This window comes from Asterias amurensis, chromosome 9, assembly GCF_032118995.1.
Source record: "Asterias amurensis chromosome 9, ASM3211899v1".
Taxonomy (NCBI): Eukaryota; Metazoa; Echinodermata; class Asteroidea; order Forcipulatida; family Asteriidae; genus Asterias; species Asterias amurensis.
Window position 1 is genome coordinate 20,519,110 of NC_092656.1, and position 22,407 is coordinate 20,541,516.

At 35.9% G+C, this 22,407-nt stretch overlaps 3 protein-coding genes across 8 annotated transcripts in view; 2 read left to right on the forward strand and 1 right to left on the reverse strand.

Annotated features, from left to right (window-relative positions):
* LOC139941387 (uncharacterized) overlaps positions 1-10,132 on the forward strand; it is a 64,097-nt gene extending 53,965 nt beyond the window's left edge. The window contains exons 2-5 of one of the 4 annotated variants that reach the window (XM_071937853.1): positions 578-608; positions 3,248-3,330; positions 4,914-5,047; positions 6,566-10,132. In XM_071937853.1, the coding sequence (XP_071793954.1) occupies positions 3,285-3,330; positions 4,914-5,047; positions 6,566-6,805 (420 nt within the window). In that variant the 5' untranslated portion in view covers positions 578-608; positions 3,248-3,284 and the 3' untranslated portion in view covers positions 6,806-10,132. Of the gene's footprint in view, positions 1-474; positions 609-3,234; positions 3,331-4,913; positions 5,048-6,565 lie in introns of those variants that run through there. The other 3 variants (XM_071937852.1, XM_071937854.1, XM_071937855.1) reach the window with 3 other exon arrangements.
* Positions 10,133-11,357: 1,225 nt separating this feature from the next.
* On the forward strand, positions 11,358-14,635 carry LOC139941983 (small ribosomal subunit protein eS17-like). The gene is made up of 4 exons (XM_071938639.1): positions 11,358-11,445; positions 12,685-12,836; positions 13,709-13,880; positions 14,367-14,635. Exons 1-4 carry the CDS (start codon positions 11,443-11,445, stop codon positions 14,442-14,444), a joined length of 405 nt encoding a protein of 134 aa, XP_071794740.1. The 5' UTR covers positions 11,358-11,442; the 3' UTR covers positions 14,445-14,635.
* LOC139941982 (protein JTB-like) lies at positions 14,461-22,217 on the reverse strand. 3 transcript variants are annotated; one of them, XR_011786638.1, is made up of 6 exons: positions 22,117-22,217; positions 21,262-21,423; positions 20,225-20,405; positions 19,347-19,429; positions 18,426-18,922; positions 14,461-16,970 (listed from the first exon to the last, which is right to left on the reverse strand). XR_011786638.1 is itself a non-coding variant. In XM_071938637.1 (5 exons), the coding sequence occupies exons 2-5, from the start codon at positions 21,378-21,380 to the stop codon at positions 18,760-18,762; spliced, it is 546 nt and encodes a 181-aa protein (XP_071794738.1). In that variant the 5' UTR covers positions 21,381-21,423; positions 22,117-22,217; the 3' UTR covers positions 17,368-18,759. The 3 variants fall into 3 exon arrangements, 2 of the variants coding, with proteins under 2 accessions (XP_071794738.1, XP_071794739.1); XM_071938637.1 differs by lacking the exon at positions 14,461-16,970 and having other exon boundaries at positions 17,368-18,922; XM_071938638.1 differs by lacking the exon at positions 14,461-16,970 and having other exon boundaries at positions 17,368-18,922; positions 22,077-22,217.
* Positions 22,218-22,407: the final 190 nt, after the last annotated feature.

The window sequence follows — 22,407 nt, forward strand, 5'->3', positions numbered from 1 at the left end:
GTAGATAAGCATTGTCAGAATTTGAATTTATTGATCTCTTCTTATGGGGTTTCTTTTCATCTTTTATTCTTCTTCTTTTGTCCAAATTCGTTACAATAATAATATATGAATAATTCGCAGGTCAGGCCCATCCATTGTTCGCAACATTCATCATAAAACGCCACCGGTAAAACCCATTTTATAATAGGGGTGTTTAATAAATAATTACGGTTTATACACAACTATTTTTGTGGTTGTTTTACATAATATTTACAAACGTTATTGTTATTAAACACATGCTTTATTTTAAAATTATTCTAATTTATTTGTTTTTATCTTTTTATTTATTGATATAAACTTAACGAACAAACCTATATTAACTGTCTCCCTAAATTGTAATGTGGCATCCTCACGACACCACGAAGAGGAATTTTCCATGCATTCTTCTGCTCTGAAGAATTTTTGTTTATGAATGAGTGAGAGTGGTTACCAGCTCGTATTGTAAAATACGTGTGAGGGTGAACTTTGTAAGCGTTTACCAGCGAATTTCGTTGTCGTAGTTCATTATCCGTTTTGGTGTGGTGTGAGTGTGCGATTAGTTCTGCTGACCTCTCTAAAGTAAGTTGAAGGTAAGGTCTAAAAAGGATGTTAATTTTGACTTGTTTGAACCAATCTCAATATTTATTATTAACTGATATTATCTTAAGTTAACCTTGATAATCCAAACATTATTTTATCACTGCTGAGGTTTTCCTGCCCGTGTATCTTACGAGATAATTAGGATTAGGCGTTATCAAAATGTTAAAAACAAGGGTGCAGTGGCGCTGTACATCCGCTGCGCACTAACTTTTTATCTACCTAATTATTATAATGTAGGTCAACCTTGCCCTGTCCATAAAGTTGGATTAGAACGTACATGAACATGCGCTGTGATTGTGAACTATTTCAAAGTATATAAGTCAATGTTTACACGAATACCGAACCATTTTTCTGAATCGATTTTTCTTATATCTGCTAGCAGTCTAGTCTCTGTAGAATTCGGGTCATCTCGTACCCAAGTCAACTCGTACCCAAATAAATTTTTACAAAATTACGAGTTTCAACTCGTACTGATAAATATTGTGGTTTATTTAATTTTTGTTATGTAAATCATACATTTTTTTATTCATTGTAATGATTTCTTTTTTTCATGTTGCAGATACATGTAAAAAGATAATCAGAACATACGCAGATGAATGAATTGAATGAATTTTTATCATGAAATTTTCTAATGGGAACCCTTTAACAAGAAAAACACGGAACGTTTGCGTACTATACATTGTATGGTTTTATATTGAATGAGTTTGTTTTTTAGTAAAAAAGAAAAGAACTTAAAAAAAAGTTAACCCTTTTTATGTCTCATATGTCTTTATAAGCACCAAACACCGAAAAAAGGAAAAAAAGTCAGAAGAGAGATGAACATCTAGCATTATTTAAAACGAAATTCGTGAGAAGGTATTATTTTTAATAAATAAAAGTGAGTAGAACATCAATTTTATTTCCCGTCGCTTATAAAATCACGCCGCACGGATTCTCCGTATCGGCATACAACGTACGTTATACGGTATGAGTTGACTTGGGTACGAGTTGACCTGGGTACCAGTTGACTTGGGTACGAGTTGACTTGGGTACGAGTTGACTTGGGTACGAGTTGACTTGGGTACGAGTTGACTTGGGTATAATATTTTGGGTACGAGTTGACTTGGGTACGAGTTGACTTGGGTACGAGTTGACCTGTTTCGTCTCTGTACATATACAAACTTTAAAATGTTATACTTTGGATGACCCCTTCCTGTTTTTTTTGCTTTAACAATTTTAAAATACATGTGTATTATGGTGTAATAAAACAGTAATAAAACTTTACAGATTTTTGATTTCAACACAATTTGCATGTGATTTTGTTTTTTAAATTAGTATCTGACAAATTCTAAGAAAGGCACCCCTTTAGTTTCACAAGCTTGTGGGTATTATAATGATTTAATTGCTTCACAAAAGCCAGTACAACTAAAACCATTAAGAATGAATGAATTATAAAACCACGCCATGGAGGCAACAACCAGTAACAGGGAACACTGAACAACACTAAAAGTTTTGTTTTTACACCACCAGAAAAATGTTATTGTTCACATTATTCTTAAAAGGGACATTCTTGTTTTTGGAACCGTTCGATTTGTTAGTCCGGTATTTTACAATTAAATTTACGTCCTGTGAAAATTTCATTTGAAAAAGTGTTAGGCCTAGGTTGGTAGCATTTTGAAACAATCTGATTAATATGAATATGTTTCATGCAGAAATATTTCTCAGATTGAATTATTTCTTAACTCCTCTCTCTCTAAAACCAAGAAAATTGTTTCTCAAAATGTTATAAATTATCAACAAAAAGCTGCAGTGTTTCTTAATCTTACTTTTAGTAAGTTTTTGTGGTCAATAGTTTGGGAGTTATATTTATAATCAAAGGGACAGAGCTCTAGACTGGAGTAAAGGCTTTGTTTATGACCCAATTTTACTGTTTTCTTTATTGAATGTGAAGGGAAATGATAGTGGCAAACCTTCAGCTTCAGCTGTGAAAGTAAATATTTGTCTAAGATAAGCCAGGTGTGATCACTGATATGATGACTTGACTTTTCTTTGAACTGTAGGTTTTTCTCCCTTGTTATAAACATGTTTATTGTACTGTCAAGAAGCTAGATTGGGCCAAATAAAAAAAATACCAATTGGTCGTCCCCTCCCTCACAAATAACTTGAATTTTTTTTTTCAAAAGGACCAATTTTCTGTGTATTTTTCATCAAAACTTACTAATCTTTTAAGAACCTGTACCTACATTAAAAGTAACTGGTGACTCTAAACTTAATAATTGGTCGCCAGTTTGAATTAAAATGCTTGGCGAAGAAATAAAAAACAAAAAGGCCCTCATCCTCCTCTTTTTGGAAAAACCTGGACGATCAACTGGTAATTTTGTTTTACTTGGCCTTTATGAACATTTATTGAAATAGTGTGGGGAATTATCTATCCTTTTTTATACATTCTGCAATGAAATGCTTTGAAAGATTTTTATTCTTCCTTTTACAAGGTGTTAAAACTTGCAACTTGCCCGAATTGACGGCAGCCTGTTTTAATCACTTGTATATTTTGGGCATTCCACTGGAGTTTCAGTGCTGTGTCATATATTTTGCAGTGTGATTTAAGTCCTAATTTTGATCTTTATTGTTCTATAGATATCCATCTCAGAAGAAACCGTCTTGCCTGTAAAACTACAAAGAAAAAGATGAATTCATCAGTATACCTTGTCTTCGCTGTTCTGGCCTGCATTGGTATGTAATCCTGGCTCACCAAAATGAATCTTAAAGGGGCTGTGGCGTCATAATCATAGTCTGCTTGTGGCTGTGCATGGAACATGAAGTCTTACCCAGTTACTAATGCCCGCATGCAGACCGTGTCTAGCTTTAAGGGGCGTCATCATTATTATCTTGCGTGCGTGTGCAGTAATTGGGTGAGAGTTCAGAATGCATTGTCTGGCCACAGACTCTTTTTGATCAGAACGACACAACCCATTTAACCCTTACATTACATTACAACCATCATATTATTTTCTATGTAATCCGCTAATAAAGGGGCCATTCAGACAGCCAATCTTGTTAAAATGTTTCCCCATTGTTAAAGGCAGTGGACACTATTGGTAATTACTCAAAATATTTATTAGAATAAAACCTTTCTTGGTGACAAGTAATAGGGAGAGGTTGATGGTATAAAACATTGTGAGAAAGGGCTCCCTCTGAAGTGCCATAGTTTTCGAGAAAGAAGAAATTTTCCACGAATTTGATTTCGAGACCTCAGGTTTAGAACTTGAGGTCTCGAAATCAACCATCTAAACGCACACAACTTCGTGTGACAAGGGTGTTTCTTTCTTTCATTATTATCTCGCAAGTTCGATGACATATTGTTTGTTATTTTATGCATATGTTGAGATACACCAAATGTGAAGGCTAGTCTTTGACAACTACCAATAGTGTCCACTGCCTTTAAAATGTTTCCTCATTTTTTTATTTATTTTTTTACACTCGCCCACAATTTTGAGAATTCTTTTTTGAAAATTTTTACAATTTTGAACTACCACTCGAATGCAGCAAAATGCATTGGAGGATTCTGTTGCAGTGAATTGGTTGACATCAGCCTTGACACTGGGTACTTATCTTGTTGATGGAAATGCCAATGCCATACATGACCTCAAATTTGGGGTTAATATTCTGCAAGACCATTTGGCTTGTATTTTCAGCATTTTTACTGAACCAGAATTTAGTTTACAAGACCAGCCGTCGATTTCACAAAGAGTTAGGACTCGTCTTATCTCGAGTTAGGACGAGTAACTCGTCCTAACTTAGGATTAATCTTAAGGTCTGCATGCTACAGTGTAGGGTTGGGACTCGTCCTAAGTCCTAAGTCGTTAGTTAGGAAGAGTTTTGTGAAATTGACGGCAGAATCTTAACAAGAAAATAGCTCTCAACAAAGTTCCAAATGTAAGATGTTTTTAGTAAAATAAGCACGATGAGAAGATTGATCTCATATGCCTTCTTTCCTCGCCTTCCACCTCTGGGACACCGGTTCAAATCCCATCGAGGGCACTCTATGGATCGGATTTTCAGTCCCAGCCTGGGTTTTCCTCCGCATCTAAAACTGAAACGCTTTTCCGAGAGTCCTTGGCTTCAAACCAAAATTAATAAATTAACTTTTTTTCACACGGCTCGGAAAAGTACAGAGCTTACAGTGCCATGGAGGAATAACCCCTCCATGACAGTGCTAACACACATTGGTGTATTTGGGGGAAATTGTATTCATTAACTGTGCAAATTTCTATCTTTGAAATGAAATGTATTGTACATTGTCTTTGCATTTTTAGGCACACTTTGCAGAGCTCAGGTTACTTGCTATGAGTGCAGAGAGGAAACAAACCCCCGCGCTTCGGACTGTTGGGTAAATCCTGATGGTGTGACAGGAGAAAATACTGTGACTGGCTGTGAAACACAATGCTACGTGAGTATCAACTTCACATCATCATTATATACACTTTTATTCTGTATACATTTAGGGCAAAATATTTGTGCTTTGTGGGACATTGAAGGCTACAGGGTTTTTTTTGCCAGCTATTTGAACCAAAGTAAAAGTGTTTATAAAATAACAACATACATATCCTGGCTCTGTGAATAGTTTTGGTTTGTATACTTAGTTTTTGAATGAGTTCAGTGTTTAGTTCAGATTTACAATGGTAAAGAGTAAAACTGAAGATGACTTTGTTCTTTAACAACAACAAAATGTTCTTTAAACCATACCTCAACTTCAGTTCATTCTATAAGATCAAACAAAACATGAACACTGTCTGCGACTATTTTAACCAACCCTGCGCCTTGAGTACCTTGTTTGGTAGATTAGTGCGCTATATAAGACTTCGATATTAGTATAATACCATACATTATTATGTTGTAATTGTTTTACCTATGAACTAATTGTTTTACCAATGAACCATGAAGAAACGTTCACTATAAAGAAGATCATCATTAGTTTTAATGTGGAAACTGAACCATTGGCAGAGCTACGCATCATGAATATAAGCAAAATGGCTGCCACTAAAAGTTCAGGTAGCAATAAAACAGGTCAACAGGTTTTTTTTTTCATAAGTCAGGAGTAGGCCTGTGTACACAGTTATAGTGCATCACACAATCCAACTCTCTATTGTTAAACCATGGTTGACAAATGGTTGAAGGGCTCTGATTTCTAAAGACTGTTTGCTATGCATCAATGCCCATCATAAAAGCTTGCCTTTTGTGTGTGTGCGCTGTGGTGGCTGGAGTTTTATACCCTATAGCCTATTCTCTTACTCACCAAGGCCATTGGGTTTGTGGGGTGTGACTGTGGCCGTTTTTGTTATACAGGTCGAGTATTCTTGGGTATCCATAACATGCTTGCAAAAGGATCATTTAATTAAAATCCTAAATGTGGGAATTTGACACTGCTATTCATTTACTCCTTGAATCATTGTCAGAAAGAAAGGATTTAGAATGGAGATTTTTCGACCCTGTTTTCTTTTTTTATGTCATCATTTAGTTCAGTCTTTAAAAGGTTGAAAAGTAAAACTTTTGATTATTTTGTTCTTTCTTGTTTTAGTTAAAACACTTTACAATGGTTAAACCAACATGTTCATCTCTCACTATTGGTTAATGGATGTTTTGTTGTTACATGGTCTTTTCTTTTTGTTGCCGTGGTTTTTCTAAAGCCACGTTTTTACAACTTATTTAAAGTGTAAGGTTTATTCAGTTGTTGTTTTTGTCTCTTTTCAAAACTTTTGTTAAATTTGATAGTAAGTAGGATTTGATAATGTGACTTTATATATAAATTTTATAAATGGTCTCTGAAGTGTTAAACATTGTGACACTTCAATAGACTCTCATAAGATAAGATCTTCATGAAAAATGAAAATAGCCTGTGTTTTTCAAAGATAAAATTTTCTCATCAAATATTAATTTTCTTGTGTTTTGTCTCTTGACAATTTTCTAGTCTGAGACCTTCCAGTCAGGTGGCCTGTTGAATGACTCCAGCATCTGGTACATCAGTCGGGGATGTTCGGCCGACGTTTGCGTCGAAACCGAGAACTGCCGAAACAAGGCGTTCGGGACATGCCGCAGGTGCTGCACAGGTGAAAAATGTAACGTAGACTCGCCCAGTGGCTCCAACGTCGTTAAGGTCAGCCTTCTAATGCTGATAGCGGCAGCCATCCTTGGCAAATGGGTTGCTTAAATGGCAGCTCCTTAACAAACATCTGAGAGGACATTTTTAAGGGTTGGTTTAATTTTTTTTTAATAAAGAGTCTTTCCAAAAATGCAAATTTACCATTGATGTTTGTACTACTTCTATGTATTCTGAACCCAGTGTCCAATTCCAACCAGACACATGGCAGCTTGTATGTGCCAAATTTCTTGTACTTAGAAAAGATCACTTCCCCTAAAAGCTGTTAACCATTAACAATATGGATTGACAAACAACATTCAAGTGATTTTTTTAGAAGGCTTATGGTCTTGTTGCAATTTGTAGGAGTTTTCATGTCAAAAGAATACTAAGGACGTATCCGATTAAGTCGGCTGCGGCTGTGACTCTTGCTAAGACATCCTGTACTTCACATATGGCGCGGCAATATAGCCATAGCTGTAGCCGGCAATGACCTTAACTATCAAGAACAAAGACATTTGAAATTGAAGATTGATGTATCAGTTTGTTATTGCTTCTTTGTCATTGGTGACTTGTTCTCACAAATGCCAAGTATCCCTATTTTATGCCTGGTGCTCAGGTCTAAGAAAAACTGTTACAAACTTATGCACTTGGTGAGTTTTTGAAAGCACTGCCATTGCCAACATCCCAAGAGGAATGAAGATGTATGTATGTTGTAGTTTTGTTAAACACACAAAACCATTTGACCCATACACAGACACATATCTTAACTTTTTGGTTTTTACCCAAATACACCGATGTGTGTAGCACTGTATACTCGGTACTTTCACAGGACTCTGGAAAGTACTGACTATACAGTGGTACACACATCGGTGTATATGGGTTTAAACCAAAGATCAATATTCTTTATCCAGATGCAAATTTAACATCTATTAAGACACACATCTTGATGTAGTCTCCCTATATCCACACCCACAAACCCTAAGCTGACTATAAACGTACCTGCATTCTGAATGACTCAAGAATGGTTACATAAATGTTCTTAAACAAGCATAGAGGCCTAAATTCATGAAGTTAAGCACACATCAATAATGTGAAAATAGAATTAGCTGTTGCAAACTGCTTACAAACCAAAAGTATCTATGGTATAAATGCAAAAACAAATAGTTAAAAGCCTATTGTTTCGACCCCAGCTGAGTCTTTCTCGAAAGGCTAAATGGCCATTACAATGAGTGTGTTAATTTGTTTTGTGTTGTGTTGTCATTTAGCCTTTGAGAAAGACTCAGGTTACCAGCCAAAATACCATGTGATTTGTACTAATTGTAACTGGTTCCCTAATTAGCTGGAAATTTGCTCAGCACCATTTTTTGCTTGCTTTATGAAATTGGCCCCTCGTTTCTATCAACATTTTTTTTTTTCTCCCAGTTCTTTTTTCTTGTTTGATATGAAAATTTAACTAATAATGGTGATTGACTCTATGGTTATAATAACACTAGTGCCTTGAGCTTTGAATTTAACGATCGGCTATATCATGTGTGTATATTTTTATTGATCTTTCATTGTTTGTTTTGGGGTAAAGAGTACTATTCGTTTTCTTTTAAAGGAACACGTTGCCTTGGATCGGACGAGTTGGTCTATAAAAAGACGTTTGTAACCGTTTGTTATAAAATGCATATGGTTAGAAAGATAATTTAAAAGTAGAATACAATGATCCACACAAGTTTGCCTCGAAATTGCATGGTTTTCCTTTTACCTCGTCGCCTAACATAGTCGGCCATTTATGGGAGTCAAAAATTTGACTCCCATAAATGGCCCACGGTGTTAGTCGACGTGGTCAAAGGAAAACCGTGCAATTTCGAGGCATGTTTGTGTGGATCATTGTATTCTACTTTTACAGCATCTTTCTACCCATATGCATATTATAACAAACGCTTTTTAAAGACCAACTCGATCGATCCAAGGCAACGTGTTCCTTAAACTTCTGGTATGATTTTTGTTTGTATTATGACCAAGTATATTATCAATAGTAAATTTATTAATTAGAGTATTTTTTCACTATCTTTAGAACTTTAAGTGTAAAAGCAACTTTTGTATGAATGAAGTGAAAAGAGTTTTTTAAGGTTGTGCATGTCCAAATCTCTTCATGATTTTGAGCTATAAATAATTACACCAAAATGACAATATAAAGTACTAGAAGTATTGGAGAGTTACTGGCATCGTTCAGAAGGTTTCTTTTAAATTGCTCTGTCATATGAAGCTGGCTAGATTCAGTTCCATAGATCAGTTTCAGGCATGTGATGTATCTGGATTTTTTCCTGGTTTCAGGGTCATTCAAAACCTCATGTAGCCTTCAGATTTTTGTGAAGGAAAAAGCAGTCGCCAAAAAGAGAGGAAGAAATAGTCCAAATTGTGTGTGAACCTGAGTTTTGTATTCCTGGTGCATGATTGTAACAAATATAACTCTCCCAAACTCAAGTATTTGTACTGATGCATCCAATCCAACAAAATGTATTTTTTTATCAACTATGTTTTGTACTGGCAATAAACAATACTGCAGCTTTTTTACATGCAAACTCTATATTTTGTAAGAATGATTTAAAAGTTGTATATACTCGAGCCTGTTATTTTTTTTTAAGAACTGAAAAAGTTACGGTCTTTCTGATGTGTGTATTCTTGTAACATTTAAAGTAAATCATTGATCTAACATTGACTTCAGAACGGTAGAAGCAAATGGATAAATTCTTTAAGAAAAATCAAAGTTTGAAAAAAAGTGTTGAATTTGTTGTGATTTTGTCAAACATGAAACATTAAAATTTGATGGATACCTTTTCTGAATGTTCATTTCAAACAGTCTTTTATCAAAATTAAGAATTTCGTATCAAGAAATACAATTTGTGTAGAGCCTACTTTTTTTAACAATCATTGAAACCCATTCCCACTTTTATGCTGTTACACTCTTTCTAGTGAAACTAAAAACGGTCACCAGTTGTTTTGGCTGGCGGTTCATTTTAATTTCTATGGTCTCTGAATTTTGTGTAACGGTGTCATTTCTTGTGAGAAAATGTTTATGGTATGACACAATTCTGTTTGCATCCATCTGAAAATAACTCCTTTTTTTACTTTCACTATTATTATGTGCTTTCCATGATCATTTCTTTATTCAGAACTAGTCTTAACAATATTAGTCTATTTGAACATGATTTTTCTTTTCTCAGTAAATGACTGGAATATATCCTTGTTAACTTTAAAGAGAATTTTTCTTTTATTAGATTTAAACATTTTACATGTATAACACATTAGGCCTTATATTGATTTTATTTGTCTTCCACACAAGTTTGTATAAGAGTTTGTATTCTGGTGTTTCAGTGTCTGATCAATAAACATTTTTAAATAAATAAATATTGTTTTTAATTTTGTTTTATTTAATGATTTATTAAACCCCATTGAAATAAATAATATAACATAATTTTATACACCTTAAAGAGCAAGGTAAAATGTTAGCGGTGCAAGGGGTGCTCCATTTTTTTCAGGGGACACTTCTGGGCAGTTAAAATTCTAGTTTCTGTTTGCATTTCTCAAGCCCATGTTTTACCACTCTTATTATGCCATTTACTAAAAGATAAGATGACATGGGTAAAGACATGCATTTTCTGCATGTGAACCATAGAGTTTTATTAAGCTCTGGTGTAAATGGACACAAAACTTTCTAAAACATTGAATTACATTTATAGCTTGATTTGTTATTTATCACTTTAAAAAGTCCAGATTTTACCAATTTAATAGGCAATAGACAGACATGCAAAGATGTCCATTTCAACAAATGGTGATGAGAAATTTCCAAATGTTGTCAGAGGTCTGACTTTTTATGTCCATAATATAGTGAAACTACCCAGGTCAAAATTCCAGTTGAACCTAGTTAACTGGGTTCAACTGGTTCAACTGGATAGTGATCTAACCAACTGGTTTGGAATAGGTTTAACTGTGTCCAACTAGGTTGAAATTATAAACCAATTGGTCTCTGTCCATTTTCTATTTTAAACCAACTGGTTTTAACTGTGTTTAACTAGTTTATCAACTGGTTTCAACTAGTTCCAGTTAAACCCAGTTTAACTAGGTTCAACTGGAATTTAGACCTGGGATAGAAGATGGTAAAACAATTTCAGACCTGAAAAGGGCACCTCAAACTCTATCAAATCCTTGGCCAAATTTAATAGAAAGTAGCCATGCACACCAAGTCGCATCTACAATTTGTGGTTGGTGTCCTGCTCATTTCAGCTTAGCAATACTTTTTGTGTAAGCATCAGCTCCATGAAATTGGGCCAAAAGGTGGTGGTAATATGTCATCAATGTTTTGAAACTAAGGTTCGACTTAAGGAGGTATGTTGAAATGATGGCATTTTGTTAAAACCTGTAGCTAAAAGAACATACATTTATCGTCTTTTGGGGGGTTAATTGTAGAGTAAAGAAATGTTAAAAAATAATGAATTTTCCTTGTGGTTCATGGAGGACCAAAACTAAATTAATAAAACCCAACCATAAACTATTTCCAGTAATTTCAATTTAAAATAGCGCCCTCAACTTGCAAACTTCGGTATATTTTAGATAGTCAGATCCCCTCCGGACATGCAATGCTGCTTCGCGATAACTGTATTCGTCGTCTAGTTACCATGCACAAATTGTTCTGCCTCTTTCATGGCTGACGAATCAAGATGGTGAGCACTTGGAAAAAGGGCGAATATAATCCCTTCCATCTCTTTCTTTCCAACTTTCTTTACCCGTTTAATCTAACGTAAATGAAATGCTACAATATCACATAATATGCATTAATAATTATTTCATTAAAATCAACTTTGTATTGATGTTTAAGAGTCTCGAATCATAGTGGCGTTTACGTTCCTATTTATTGGCAATGAGCAGTTCCTATACTTTAATGCGTGTCTTTATAAAATCTACTCTAGTTACTGACAACTCGTTTCATTCTGATTTTAAGCTGCAAATTGAAGTTTAATTTCAGGTAGTGGTGAAAAATAAAACGGCACTGCCTACTTATTATTTATATTTTTAATTGAAAACATTTACTGTACTGATTACTTTTCGATTTTTGAATTTGATTAGGCCTAAATTCCTTTCCAAAAGAAACTAATTTAATTTTCATAAATAAATATTTTTTTAATAATGAGAAAGCCTACCATGCCTACCTACTTTTATTTTTAATTTAATACAACTTACTATAACAAGAAGTTAAATTTAATAGAACTGGGTGGTCTTCCTTTCTTTTCTTATGACACTGACTGAGGAACTTGAGATGTGTTTGTAAATGTAATTAATGTTGATGAATGTCAATGACATTCGTAACTGAGTGTAATCTCAGTTTTTCGTAAGCTCAGACCAGAGTCCAAGTAGTACTAGTAGGCCTTCATTCGTAAATATGCGATTTTAATAGGCCTACATTATGAAAATAAATAGGGCCTATTAATATTATTTTTATTAATGTCATCGTAAATAACTTTATTTGAAAGAATGTTCAGGGATCCGACCACCACTTTCCATTTATGATTTATTAGGCCCCCCCTCCCTCTTTCGAGTTCTATTATTTTTTTAATATATATAATTTATCCCAACAGGCCAAGCTTGTTCACCAATGCAGTTTTTTTATATACTTTAATTGGGAATGCAACCTCTTTTCCTGGGTGTGAATCAAAATCAAATACTGTCACGGCAAAGTCTACGATTTCTATTCACAAGAAAAATTGTTTTCAAATTGACCAACATCCCCCCCCCCTCCCCCTAAAAAACAACACAAACAGTGTTTTAAGTTTGGTTGGCCCGAAAGTAGTTGTTGGTCATGTATAAATAAAACATTGTTTGAAGTTTCAGAAAATTTGGCTAAACCGAAAGACATTAATGTTAACTTTTTTAAAAATTAACTTGGTCTACATTTATCTTAACAGGGTCGCGTAAGGACAAAGACCGTTAAGAAGGCCGCCAGGGTGATCATTGAGAAGTATTACACCCGCCTAACGCTAGACTTCCACACCAACAAGAGAGTATGTGAGGAAATCGCCATCATACCCAGCAAGAAGCTGCGCAACAAGATCGCAGGGTAAGATATAGTCATCATTGAAAACACATGATCACTGATAGCTCCTAGAACTATGTATGAGGTTTGGGTACAATTATAGAAAGCAGGTCCACTCCAGGGTTAAGGTTAGGGTTAGGGCTGTCGCCAAGTGTGGCTGCGTATTCTTTAGTTACTCTGAGGTTTGTTACACTATCATCTCCACGAATGATGGCGGAGTGAACCTCATAGTTCTTGGTTCATAGTTCTTGAAGTCATTGATCACACCTCTATTATTAACAAATAACCTGCGGCAGTTTAATTACTTGCAGTTACTCCAAATAGGAGTGATTTTTTTTTTTTTTTTTTTTTCCGTTTTCCTGCAAACATTGTAAATAAACAGCTAAGGACCACTGCAGAGTTGCCAACTCCCCTGATTCTGCAGAAAGTTCTGCCTGAAAAATTAACCAATCTTTCCAGCGTACGACAAACAAAAATCTCTCTGATTCTGCAAAAAAAAAATCCCCTATTGTGCTGAATGTAGTTCTAAATGTCTCCCTGATTGTTACTCAAAGTTGCTGCACGCCATTTTCGGTCGAAATGTACCACAACTTTTTAAGCAGAAAAGTCTGACACCATGGCTTTTGCGGTAGCAGCACATTGTGTAAATCTCTTTAATGTAGTGTTGGTTCTGAAAAAAACCGGTGATGTCAATTATCAACCACCGGTTCTTTTACCTCACCTAATTATACTCCCACCAAATTTCAAATCCTACAAACTGGGTTCTTATTGCAAGTTGTCGCAACTCGCTGAATATCAGCTCTGAATAGACCCATCACCGATTGTTCAGCTTTTAAACCCATTAATGCTACATTGACCGTATAAATGAAACCCATCATCGACCTGTCTGATTGCAGCTTCGTGACCCATCTGATGAAGCGCATCCAGCAGGGTCCCGTACGTGGTATCTCCATCAAACTCCAGGAGGAGGAGAGGGAACGAAGAGATAACTACGTCCCTGATGTCTCCGCTATCGAGCAGGACATCATTGAAGTCGACCCAGACACCAAGGAAATGTTGAAAGTCCTGGTAAGTTCATGTATTACTTGCTGTGAGGATTGTTCCCATTAGACGCCATCTGTACGAGCATTTTGGGTTTACGAGCAATTTGGGTTTTGCTTTGAGCTGCTTCAAGTGTTCTAATTGATCTACACAGCCAAGTGCTTCACCGACCAATTACACACAAAATTTGATAAAAAATCCCCCGTCTTGCATGCGGTCTACACATTGTGTACACAGGCCTTGATTTAACCCACAACCACCCCAGCAATTGTTGTGCTGCATTGCCATTTGCAAAGTTCCATTACAAATTAACAATTTCCTCATAGAAGTGCCCCTTAACAGAGAAAACTGCTGTGCCGCTTCAAGAGCGAAGCTCAAAGGCCACGTGTACAAATCTGTAGTTCTGAGTACAACCTTCTGAATTTATAACTTATGGGGCAACCCAGGCCCACAAGCTTGTCATATTCGTCATATCTCATCTCTTATTATCGTTTGTCGCTTCTTTTTTTTCAGGACTTTGGCGCCATCCAAAACCTGCAGGTCACCGAGCCTGTAGCACCAGGCTTCCGTCCTCCTGGTCCACGAATCTAAGTCATCTTGCTTCAGCTTTACTCAACTGAGTATCACACCATCATCTAATGGACGAGGGATGCTTCATCGGGGGTAAACAAGTTCCAGTCAAATTGGGAAGGGGTGAAATATGATTGAAAACTCAGTACATTCTCATATATCAAAATCTTGCGCAGGTAATGGTTGATCAATAAAAACAGAATATCAACTAAGATCAGAGTTGCTTTTGTGGTTATTCTTGTGTGTAGTGTTGTTCTGCTTGTATTTGATATTGCCCTTGAGTATTAGAGGCCTGAAACTGAGTGGAGGCAACCTTGCCCCTATTCGTGGTTCCACGTTTCAAGACCGTGTTTTTGTGCGTACGCACAACCAATGTCTAGATCTCTATGTAAACTGCTAGTGTACTCGTGATGAGTAAAACATAGAGGGTGCTGCAACTAGTGTAGTTTCCCCCTCCTACATCCAGAGATTTTAGCGTCGGACCATTTACCTCATGACGGGATAAGCTAGGTTGTCTTGTGTTTTGCGATTGAAGAAAACACGTTATTGTGTAATATATCTTTGTGAAACAAATACTGAATTTGATAATATATGAATGTGATAGTTATCCTTCAATGCTTTCAAGTATCGAAGTACACTTATTGCACATTAAGAATGAGTAGATCTTCTCTTAACCTTGTTCATCTCATTTAGATTCTAGTGTTGCAAATTCTCATTTTATGAAATATTTTGCACTACAAGCCTGCAGTTTTGTGGATTTTCCTCCCAATTTTTTTTTATTTTCCTCATAAAGGTGCTCTTCTGAGAAACGGCACCAGGCCTGGTATTACTGACAAGCATATTTGACACGTAAAAAAAGTACCGTTTTTGGGACATACAGCATGTCATGTATAAGCTGTCAGGCTATCTAATATTGTTTGGGTAGGCAAACAAATTGAAAATTGTTCTAAATTAAGTAGGAGAATATCATGCCTGCACTGTTGTGTAATGGTTTGGAGCCTCAATTACTTGTTATACACTGTAATTATTTTTAATGTCTCTGGTGGGTGTCGTTCAAAGACGTGGTGCACTTGATTGCATTCATCACAATTCAAACGCAAAACATTTTGGTTTTGTCATAGAAAGTTACTTCCATGAAAGTTAAGATATCAGTTTATTAAAATCCCATTTTCAGGGTCCAATATACAATAATACACAATGTAATATAAACATCCAACGATCTCTTTATATTAATTTATCACAAATATCTATAGTTACAAAATACAGACTTAAAAAAATTACATAAAAACACTTCTCCATAAGCTTTTTTGACTGTTCAGTTTGGGTGTTTACATGCACATGGTATACAAGCAGATTAACTACCCAAACCGAATACATAATAGTGCCCACCATATCTCTTGGGTTTTGGAAACTTTCCAATTAAAATACTGGCAGCGTACTGCAAATTTAAGAAGCATATCATATGTCCAACCACCTTCTTGGGGGTGACACAAAACTTGCTTAGCATGGGAAAAGCTTAACAGAAACAGGTTACCAGCCAAAAATAAATTACATTAGGTTTACATTGTTGTGACTGATGCCCCACTTAGTATTTGCTTAGCAAAGAAATTTGTTAAGTAGTATTTTCAGCAGTTAGGACGAGTAACTTGTCTTAACTTAGGACTAATCTTAAGGTCTGCATGCTTCAGTGCAGGGTTGGGACTCGTCCGAAGTCCTAAGATTAGTCTTAAGTTAGGAAAAGTTTTGTGAAATCGACGGCTGGGTATTTAAGTGAGCCGCCACCAACTTGTTTCTGTACTGAGGCCAAAGCCTCCCACAGAAGTTGAGATTTTCCTATGGGAATTTTTCCTATTTTGAAGATGAAAATGGCCTTGGCCGCATGTAGATGAAATTCCAGACTTGCATACGAGTGTTTTAGTTATTGAAACTCGAACTCACCCTGAGAAAATAATCCATTTTAGAACTTGTCATGAAACAAAATATGTTTAATTTATATTTAACAAATTTTCCAAAATCTAAATATTTGAAATGCATGCATGCATTATCTGCTGCATGTGTACAATGTTTGTAAGTGTGGGGATGCAAGGTCAAAGGTTAATCTGGCAGGATCCCGCCAGATGCTCAAGGCTGGTGGTATCTGGCACTACTCACGAGCCTCGAAGTGTGACTTCAGATGTTCAGGCTCTATCCATCCCTTCAATTTGAATCAGCTACTTGTAGTTCATAAAGTAGGTTGTCTTAGTCCACTAACGCTCTCCTTTATTCGTTGTCTATCAGACAAAGTTTGCACTTGTTTTCTAACTCTGAAGAAATCCCTTCAATTTGAGTCAGCTACTTGTAGTTCAAATTATAGGATTTCTCAGTCTCTTGGTCTGTTCGATCTATCAGACAGAGTTTGCGATTTGTTTTCTAACTCTTTGAAGAGCCTCCCAATCCAAGAACCGCCTCCTTAGGGAAACAACGAGGAAAGACACAATCCATATCACTAGAATAATTCCCTCAAATGTCCAGAAACTCTTCTCCAAGGCCCACTTGGTCTTGGGACAACTGCAAGAAATAAACGCAAGAAACAAATGAATGGGTAAAAGACAAAACTGACCCATTTGATGGGTTACTTGAGTGAATGGTACAAAATGTACAAATTAGATCCATACAAAAAGTGGTATCATATTGCAGGCTAGAATAGGAGAGCTATCAATCAAACCATGTGGATGATATTAAAGGGTCAAACAGTAGGAGGGTAACAGTGAACGTTTTATATCAAATTGCAAGTACACGTACAATCAAATTTTACGTTCAAAGTCAATGTCGGGTACACTACTGATGTACCTGCATCGCTAACAATATTTATCAAAAGTGGTGGGTAGCTGTGATATTTATCATGAAGTCTAACACCCCCAAAATAATTTTAAAAACTTATTTTTTAAAACGCAAAACATTTTGGTTTTGTCATAGAAAGTTACTTCCATGAAAGTCAAGATATCAGTTTATTAAAATCCCATTTTCAGGGTCCAATATACAATAATACACAATGTAATATATACATCCAACGATCTCTTTATATTAATTTATCACAAATATCTATAGTTACAAAATACAGACTTAAAAAAATTACATAAAAACACTTCTCCATAAGCTTTTTTGACTGTTCAGTTTGGGTGTTTACATGCACATGGTATACAAGCAGATTAACTACCCAAACCGAATACATAATAGTGCCCTCTTGTGCCCACCATATCTCTTGGGTTTTGGAAACTTTCCAATTAAAATACTGGCAGCGTACTGCAAATTTAAGAAGCATGTCATATGTCCAACCACCTTCTTGGGGGTGACACAAAACTTGCTTAGCATGGAAAAGTTTAACAGAAACAGGTTACCAGCCAAAAATAAATTACATTAGGTTTACATTGTTGTGACTGATGCCCCACTTAGTATTTGCTTAGCAAAGAAATTTGTTAAGCAGTATTTTCAGCAGTTAGGACGAGTAACTTGTCTTAACTTAGGATTAATCTTAAGGTCTGCATGCTTCAGTGCAGGGTTGGGACTCGTCCGAAGTCCTAAGATTAGTCTTAAGTTAGGAAAAGTTTTGTGAAATCGACGGCTGGGTATTTAAGTGAGCCGCCACCAACTTGTTTCTGTACTGAGGCCAAAGCCTCCCACAGAAGTTGAGATTTTCCTATGGGAATTTTTCCTATTTTGAAGATGAAAATGGCCTTGACCGCATGTAGATGAAATTCCAGACTTGCATACGAGTGTTTTAGTTATTGAAATTCGAACTCACCCTGAGAAAATAATCCATTTTAGAACTTGTCATGAAACAAAATAATTTATGTTCAATTTATATTAAACTGATTTTCCCAAATCTAAATATTTGAAATGCATGCATGCATTATCTGCTGCGTGTGTACAATGTTTGTATGTACTCGAGGGATGCAAGGTCAAAAGTTAATCTGGCAGAATCCCGCCAGATGCTCAAGGCTGGTGGTATCTGGCGCTACTCACGAGCCTCGAAGTGTGACTTCAGATGTTCAGGCTCGATCCATCCCTTCAATTCGAATCAGCTACTTGTAGGTTCTCTTAGTCCACTAACGCTCTCCTTTATTCATTGTCTATCAGACAAAGTTTGCAATTTGTTTTCTAACTCTGAAGAAATCCCTTCAATTTGAGTCAGCTACTTGTAGTTCAAATTATAGGATTTCTCAGTGTCTTGGTCTGTTTGATCTATCAGACAGAGTTTGCAATTTGTTTTTTAACTCTGAAGAAATCCCTTCAATTTGAGTCAGCTACTTGTAGTTCAAATTATAGGATTTCTCAGTCTCTTGGTCTGTTCGATCTATCAGACAGAGTTTGCGATTTGTTTTCTAACTCTTTGAAGAGCCTCCCAATCCAAGAACCGCCTCCTTAGGGAAACAACGAGGAAAGACACAATCCATATCGCTAGAATAATTCCCTCAAATGTCCAGAAACTCTTCTCCAAGGCCCACTTGGTCTTGGGACAACTGCAAGAAATAAACGCAAGAAACAAATGAATGGGTAAAAGACAAAAGATGGATGGATCTCATACACTAAACTGACCCATTTGATGGGTTACTTGAGTGAATGGTACAAAATGTACAAATTAGATCCATACAAAAAGTGGTATCATATTGCAGGCTAGAATAGGAGAACTATCAATCAAACCATGTGGATGATATTAAAGGGTCAAACAGTAGGAGGGTAACAGTGAACGTTTTATATCAAATTGCAAGTACACGTACAATCAAATTTTACGTTCAAAGTCAATGTCGGGTACACTACTGATGTACCTGCATCGCAAACAATATTTATCAAAAGTGGTGGGTAGCTGTGATATTTATCATGAAGTCTAACACCCCCAAAATAATTTTAAAAACTTATTCAATAAAAAAAACATTTACACCATACCTTTTATAAATTCTGAAATTAGATGCTTGACATTGAACAAGTTGACGGAATCCCGTTTCACCACAGCAGTAACTCGCATATTGCTAGGGGACAAAACAAAAACATAAATCCAATCTAATGAAATTAGAACTTTCAAAAGTACACACACTTTGTAAATAATGGTAAATTAAAATGTGACATATTTTTCATTGCAAGCCAGGTTTTTTTTAATGCTTTCTTGTGACCTGTTTGTTTTGTCTCATTGTTTGTAGTTTTTCTGTCTAGGTTGTCTTCTACAAGCCTTGGCTTAATTTGACAGCCGCATGCTCTCTTTATTTTGGTATACATAGATAATCTCTTTCCATTCATCTCCTGTGCTTAATATTTTGCTTGTCTGTGTAATATTTTGTACACATGTATACCTTGAAAAAAGTACTAGTATGAAATAAATGCCGACTTGAAATTTGAATTGAATTGAATAAGAAATGATTAACATTGGTAGCAGGATTGTAAAACAATCATAGTGAAGAATGTCAAATCCATCAAATGATAACAGAAGTTTATAGACTGTGCAACATACTTGAACTTCGCTCTTGAAGCTTGGGGCACAGCAATTTTCCTCTACTGGGAAGGGGCACTTCTATAAGGAAAATTCTTACAGGCCCCTTGCATAGGGCACCATAGCAAAAGCACAGGGCAACTGCTGTGGGTGTTGTGGGTTATCAGAGGCCTGGTGCAAGTCTTGCAAAGACCTAACAACTTTAGGAAACCAAATCTTTAATAAAAAATACTTGAAGTTTGCAGAGTTTGTGTTTTTATTTTCTAGAGCTTTGAATAATATACAACGTTCTAGAAAAAAAAAAAACTTTACAAACTTCAACACTGCATGCTGTACATACCATAGCTATTTTGTCACAGGCCAGGCAAGGGCCTTGTGTGGTAAAGGTTTCTGTCTTCCAACACGGAACACCGTCTCCATACGACTTGTTGTCAGTATCCACTAACTTCACATCATCGTCACCCAAAACTTCATTCAATACTTTTTCCGCTATATCACCGCCGACATTATTCAAATCATCTCTGCAATGAAAGGTAAGAGTGTTTGTTAAAAATAAAATTTTACACAGCTGATTAAGTAGAAAAATGTTGCTTAATCGAAAGGAAAATAGTCCCAAGTGTTCAGGGCCCAATTTCATGAAGCTGTTCATGTTAATCAGGAAACACTGCGAGACCTCAAATTCTAAACTTGAGGTCTCAAAATCAAATTTATGGAAAATTACCTCTTTCTCGAAAACTACATCACTTCAGAGGGAGCCATTTCTCACAATGTTTTATACTATCAACCTCTCCCCATTACTCATTACCAAGTGAGGTTTTATGCTAATAATTATTTTGAGTAATTACCAATAGTGTCCACTGCCTTTAAGAGTACAGTTGTATTTATTATGACATAACTTGAGTTATTGTAAACTCTATGAAATTCTGAATGGTAACTTTTTTTCCCCCTCGTGCTTTAAAACAAGTTTCTGTTCGTACAGGCTTATGAAATTGGGCCGTGGGCCCGGTTCGAGTGTGATATTTACCACAAAATTGTGCCATGTAAATCAGGGCTCAAAGTGTTACTGGAACAGAATTATGCAGGCTTGTGAAAAATTGTGAGAGCTAGTTAGAAGTACGTCTTAAAAACACAGCGTTAAAAATCACTGGCCTCATCAGGCATGAAGTCCAGTGTAAAATTTTAGCCCTGTGTAAAGCATCTGTCATATCGCAAAAAAAAGTCTGTAGCAAAGTAGACCCAGTAACTGGGTTTCGTAATTTTGATATTTTCTGAGGTACGACCGATAATGTCAAAATTTGAAAAAAGGAGTACAGCGCCCCAGTTACTGGGTCTAGTAGCAAAGCCTGTTCCATCAATTAAAACATTTCTTATACTTGCCCCCAAGTTGTTGTGACGATACACAGTAGAAATGTAACAAGCAAAGGTACTGTTTGTAGGTGTGGTCGTTTCATCCAACTGCTGTGCTGGAGGTAGAATGGCTCCATAAGTTCATCCATTTTGTAACCCGGCCGTAGGCCTACAAATGTAAATCGTGACTTCCTGCAAGAGAAATGATTTAACTTTTAAGTTGGTGCGCCAAGTTTTAGTATGTCAACATTGAAATGCTTTCTATTTTAAAAACATTTTATAGTTTTACTTCACGCTATAGTATAAACAACTTAACCACGACCCTCGTACATTTTCCTGATTTGAGGCTCACCAGGATTTTTGTAAGCATATAAATCCAAAATGCCAAATGGTCTAGTAGTATTTTAAATAAGTTTTATTTTTATGTTTTCTTTTAGGAGTCAGCAGTGAGTAAGTTCAAGTTAGTTAGAGTTGGGGAAAAGTTTCCGTATGGCGCCACCACTTTTTCATTCGATATGATGTAATATAGTACCTAATTTACCTCAATGAGATATCCCTTTTTGTAAAAATGAGTGAAAAAGTGGTGGCGCCATACGGAAAGTTATCCCAACCCAACAACATCCAGGATAAATGTGGGCTTGAAACTTTAAAGTGCCCGCAAACCAAAACTGACATGATGATGGACTGACCGACTGACTCTGCTTTCAAGGCCGAGCCTGATGAGCGCTACAATTTTTACAAACAACATTAAAATTTATTGTTGTTGAATTATTAGCAATACAATACAACTTTGATTGAACTGGAATATTGTGGCTACACTATTACTACATAAGGGATACACTTACAATTCGAAGATGAACGTTAAAGAACTCGAGAGATACTTACTTAGTTGTCAATTAAAGCAAATGACACGACTAGAGCCACGTAAACGTATCCTGAAAATAAGATGACACAATTTCATGAACTGACTCATCCATCCATCTGTGTTAAAGGAATACCGCCCTCTTGTGACATACTACCACCTCCCCGCAACTTTAATAAATAGACATTGCTCCGAATAAAATAATTAATTCCAAAGAAAATACACAATAACTTAAGTTTTAATGAATACTCATTGATATTGTGGACAAAGCATAGTTATTTAAGAATTAAGTTACACAGTGAAAAATATATAAT

Bases quoted from the DNA above. Each gene is read 5' to 3' on its own strand.
- LOC139941983 (XM_071938639.1), top strand. The intron at 12,837-13,708 runs GTAAGATATAGT...GTCTGATTGCAG, and splicing joins CTGCGCAACAAGATCGCAGG to CTTCGTGACCCATCTGATGA. The intron at 13,881-14,366 runs GTAAGTTCATGT...CTTTTTTTTCAG, and splicing joins AGGAAATGTTGAAAGTCCTG to GACTTTGGCGCCATCCAAAA.
- LOC139941982 (XM_071938637.1), bottom strand. From the start codon at position 21,380: ATGGATGAACTTATGGAGCCATTCTACCTCCAGCACAGCAGTTGGATG. The intron at 19,430-20,224 runs GTATGTACAGCA...TTTGTCCCCTAG, and splicing joins CCTGTGACAAAATAGCTATG to CAATATGCGAGTTACTGCTG. The intron at 18,923-19,346 runs GTATGGTGTAAA...TATTTCTTGCAG, and splicing joins AATTTCAGAATTTATAAAAG to TTGTCCCAAGACCAAGTGGG.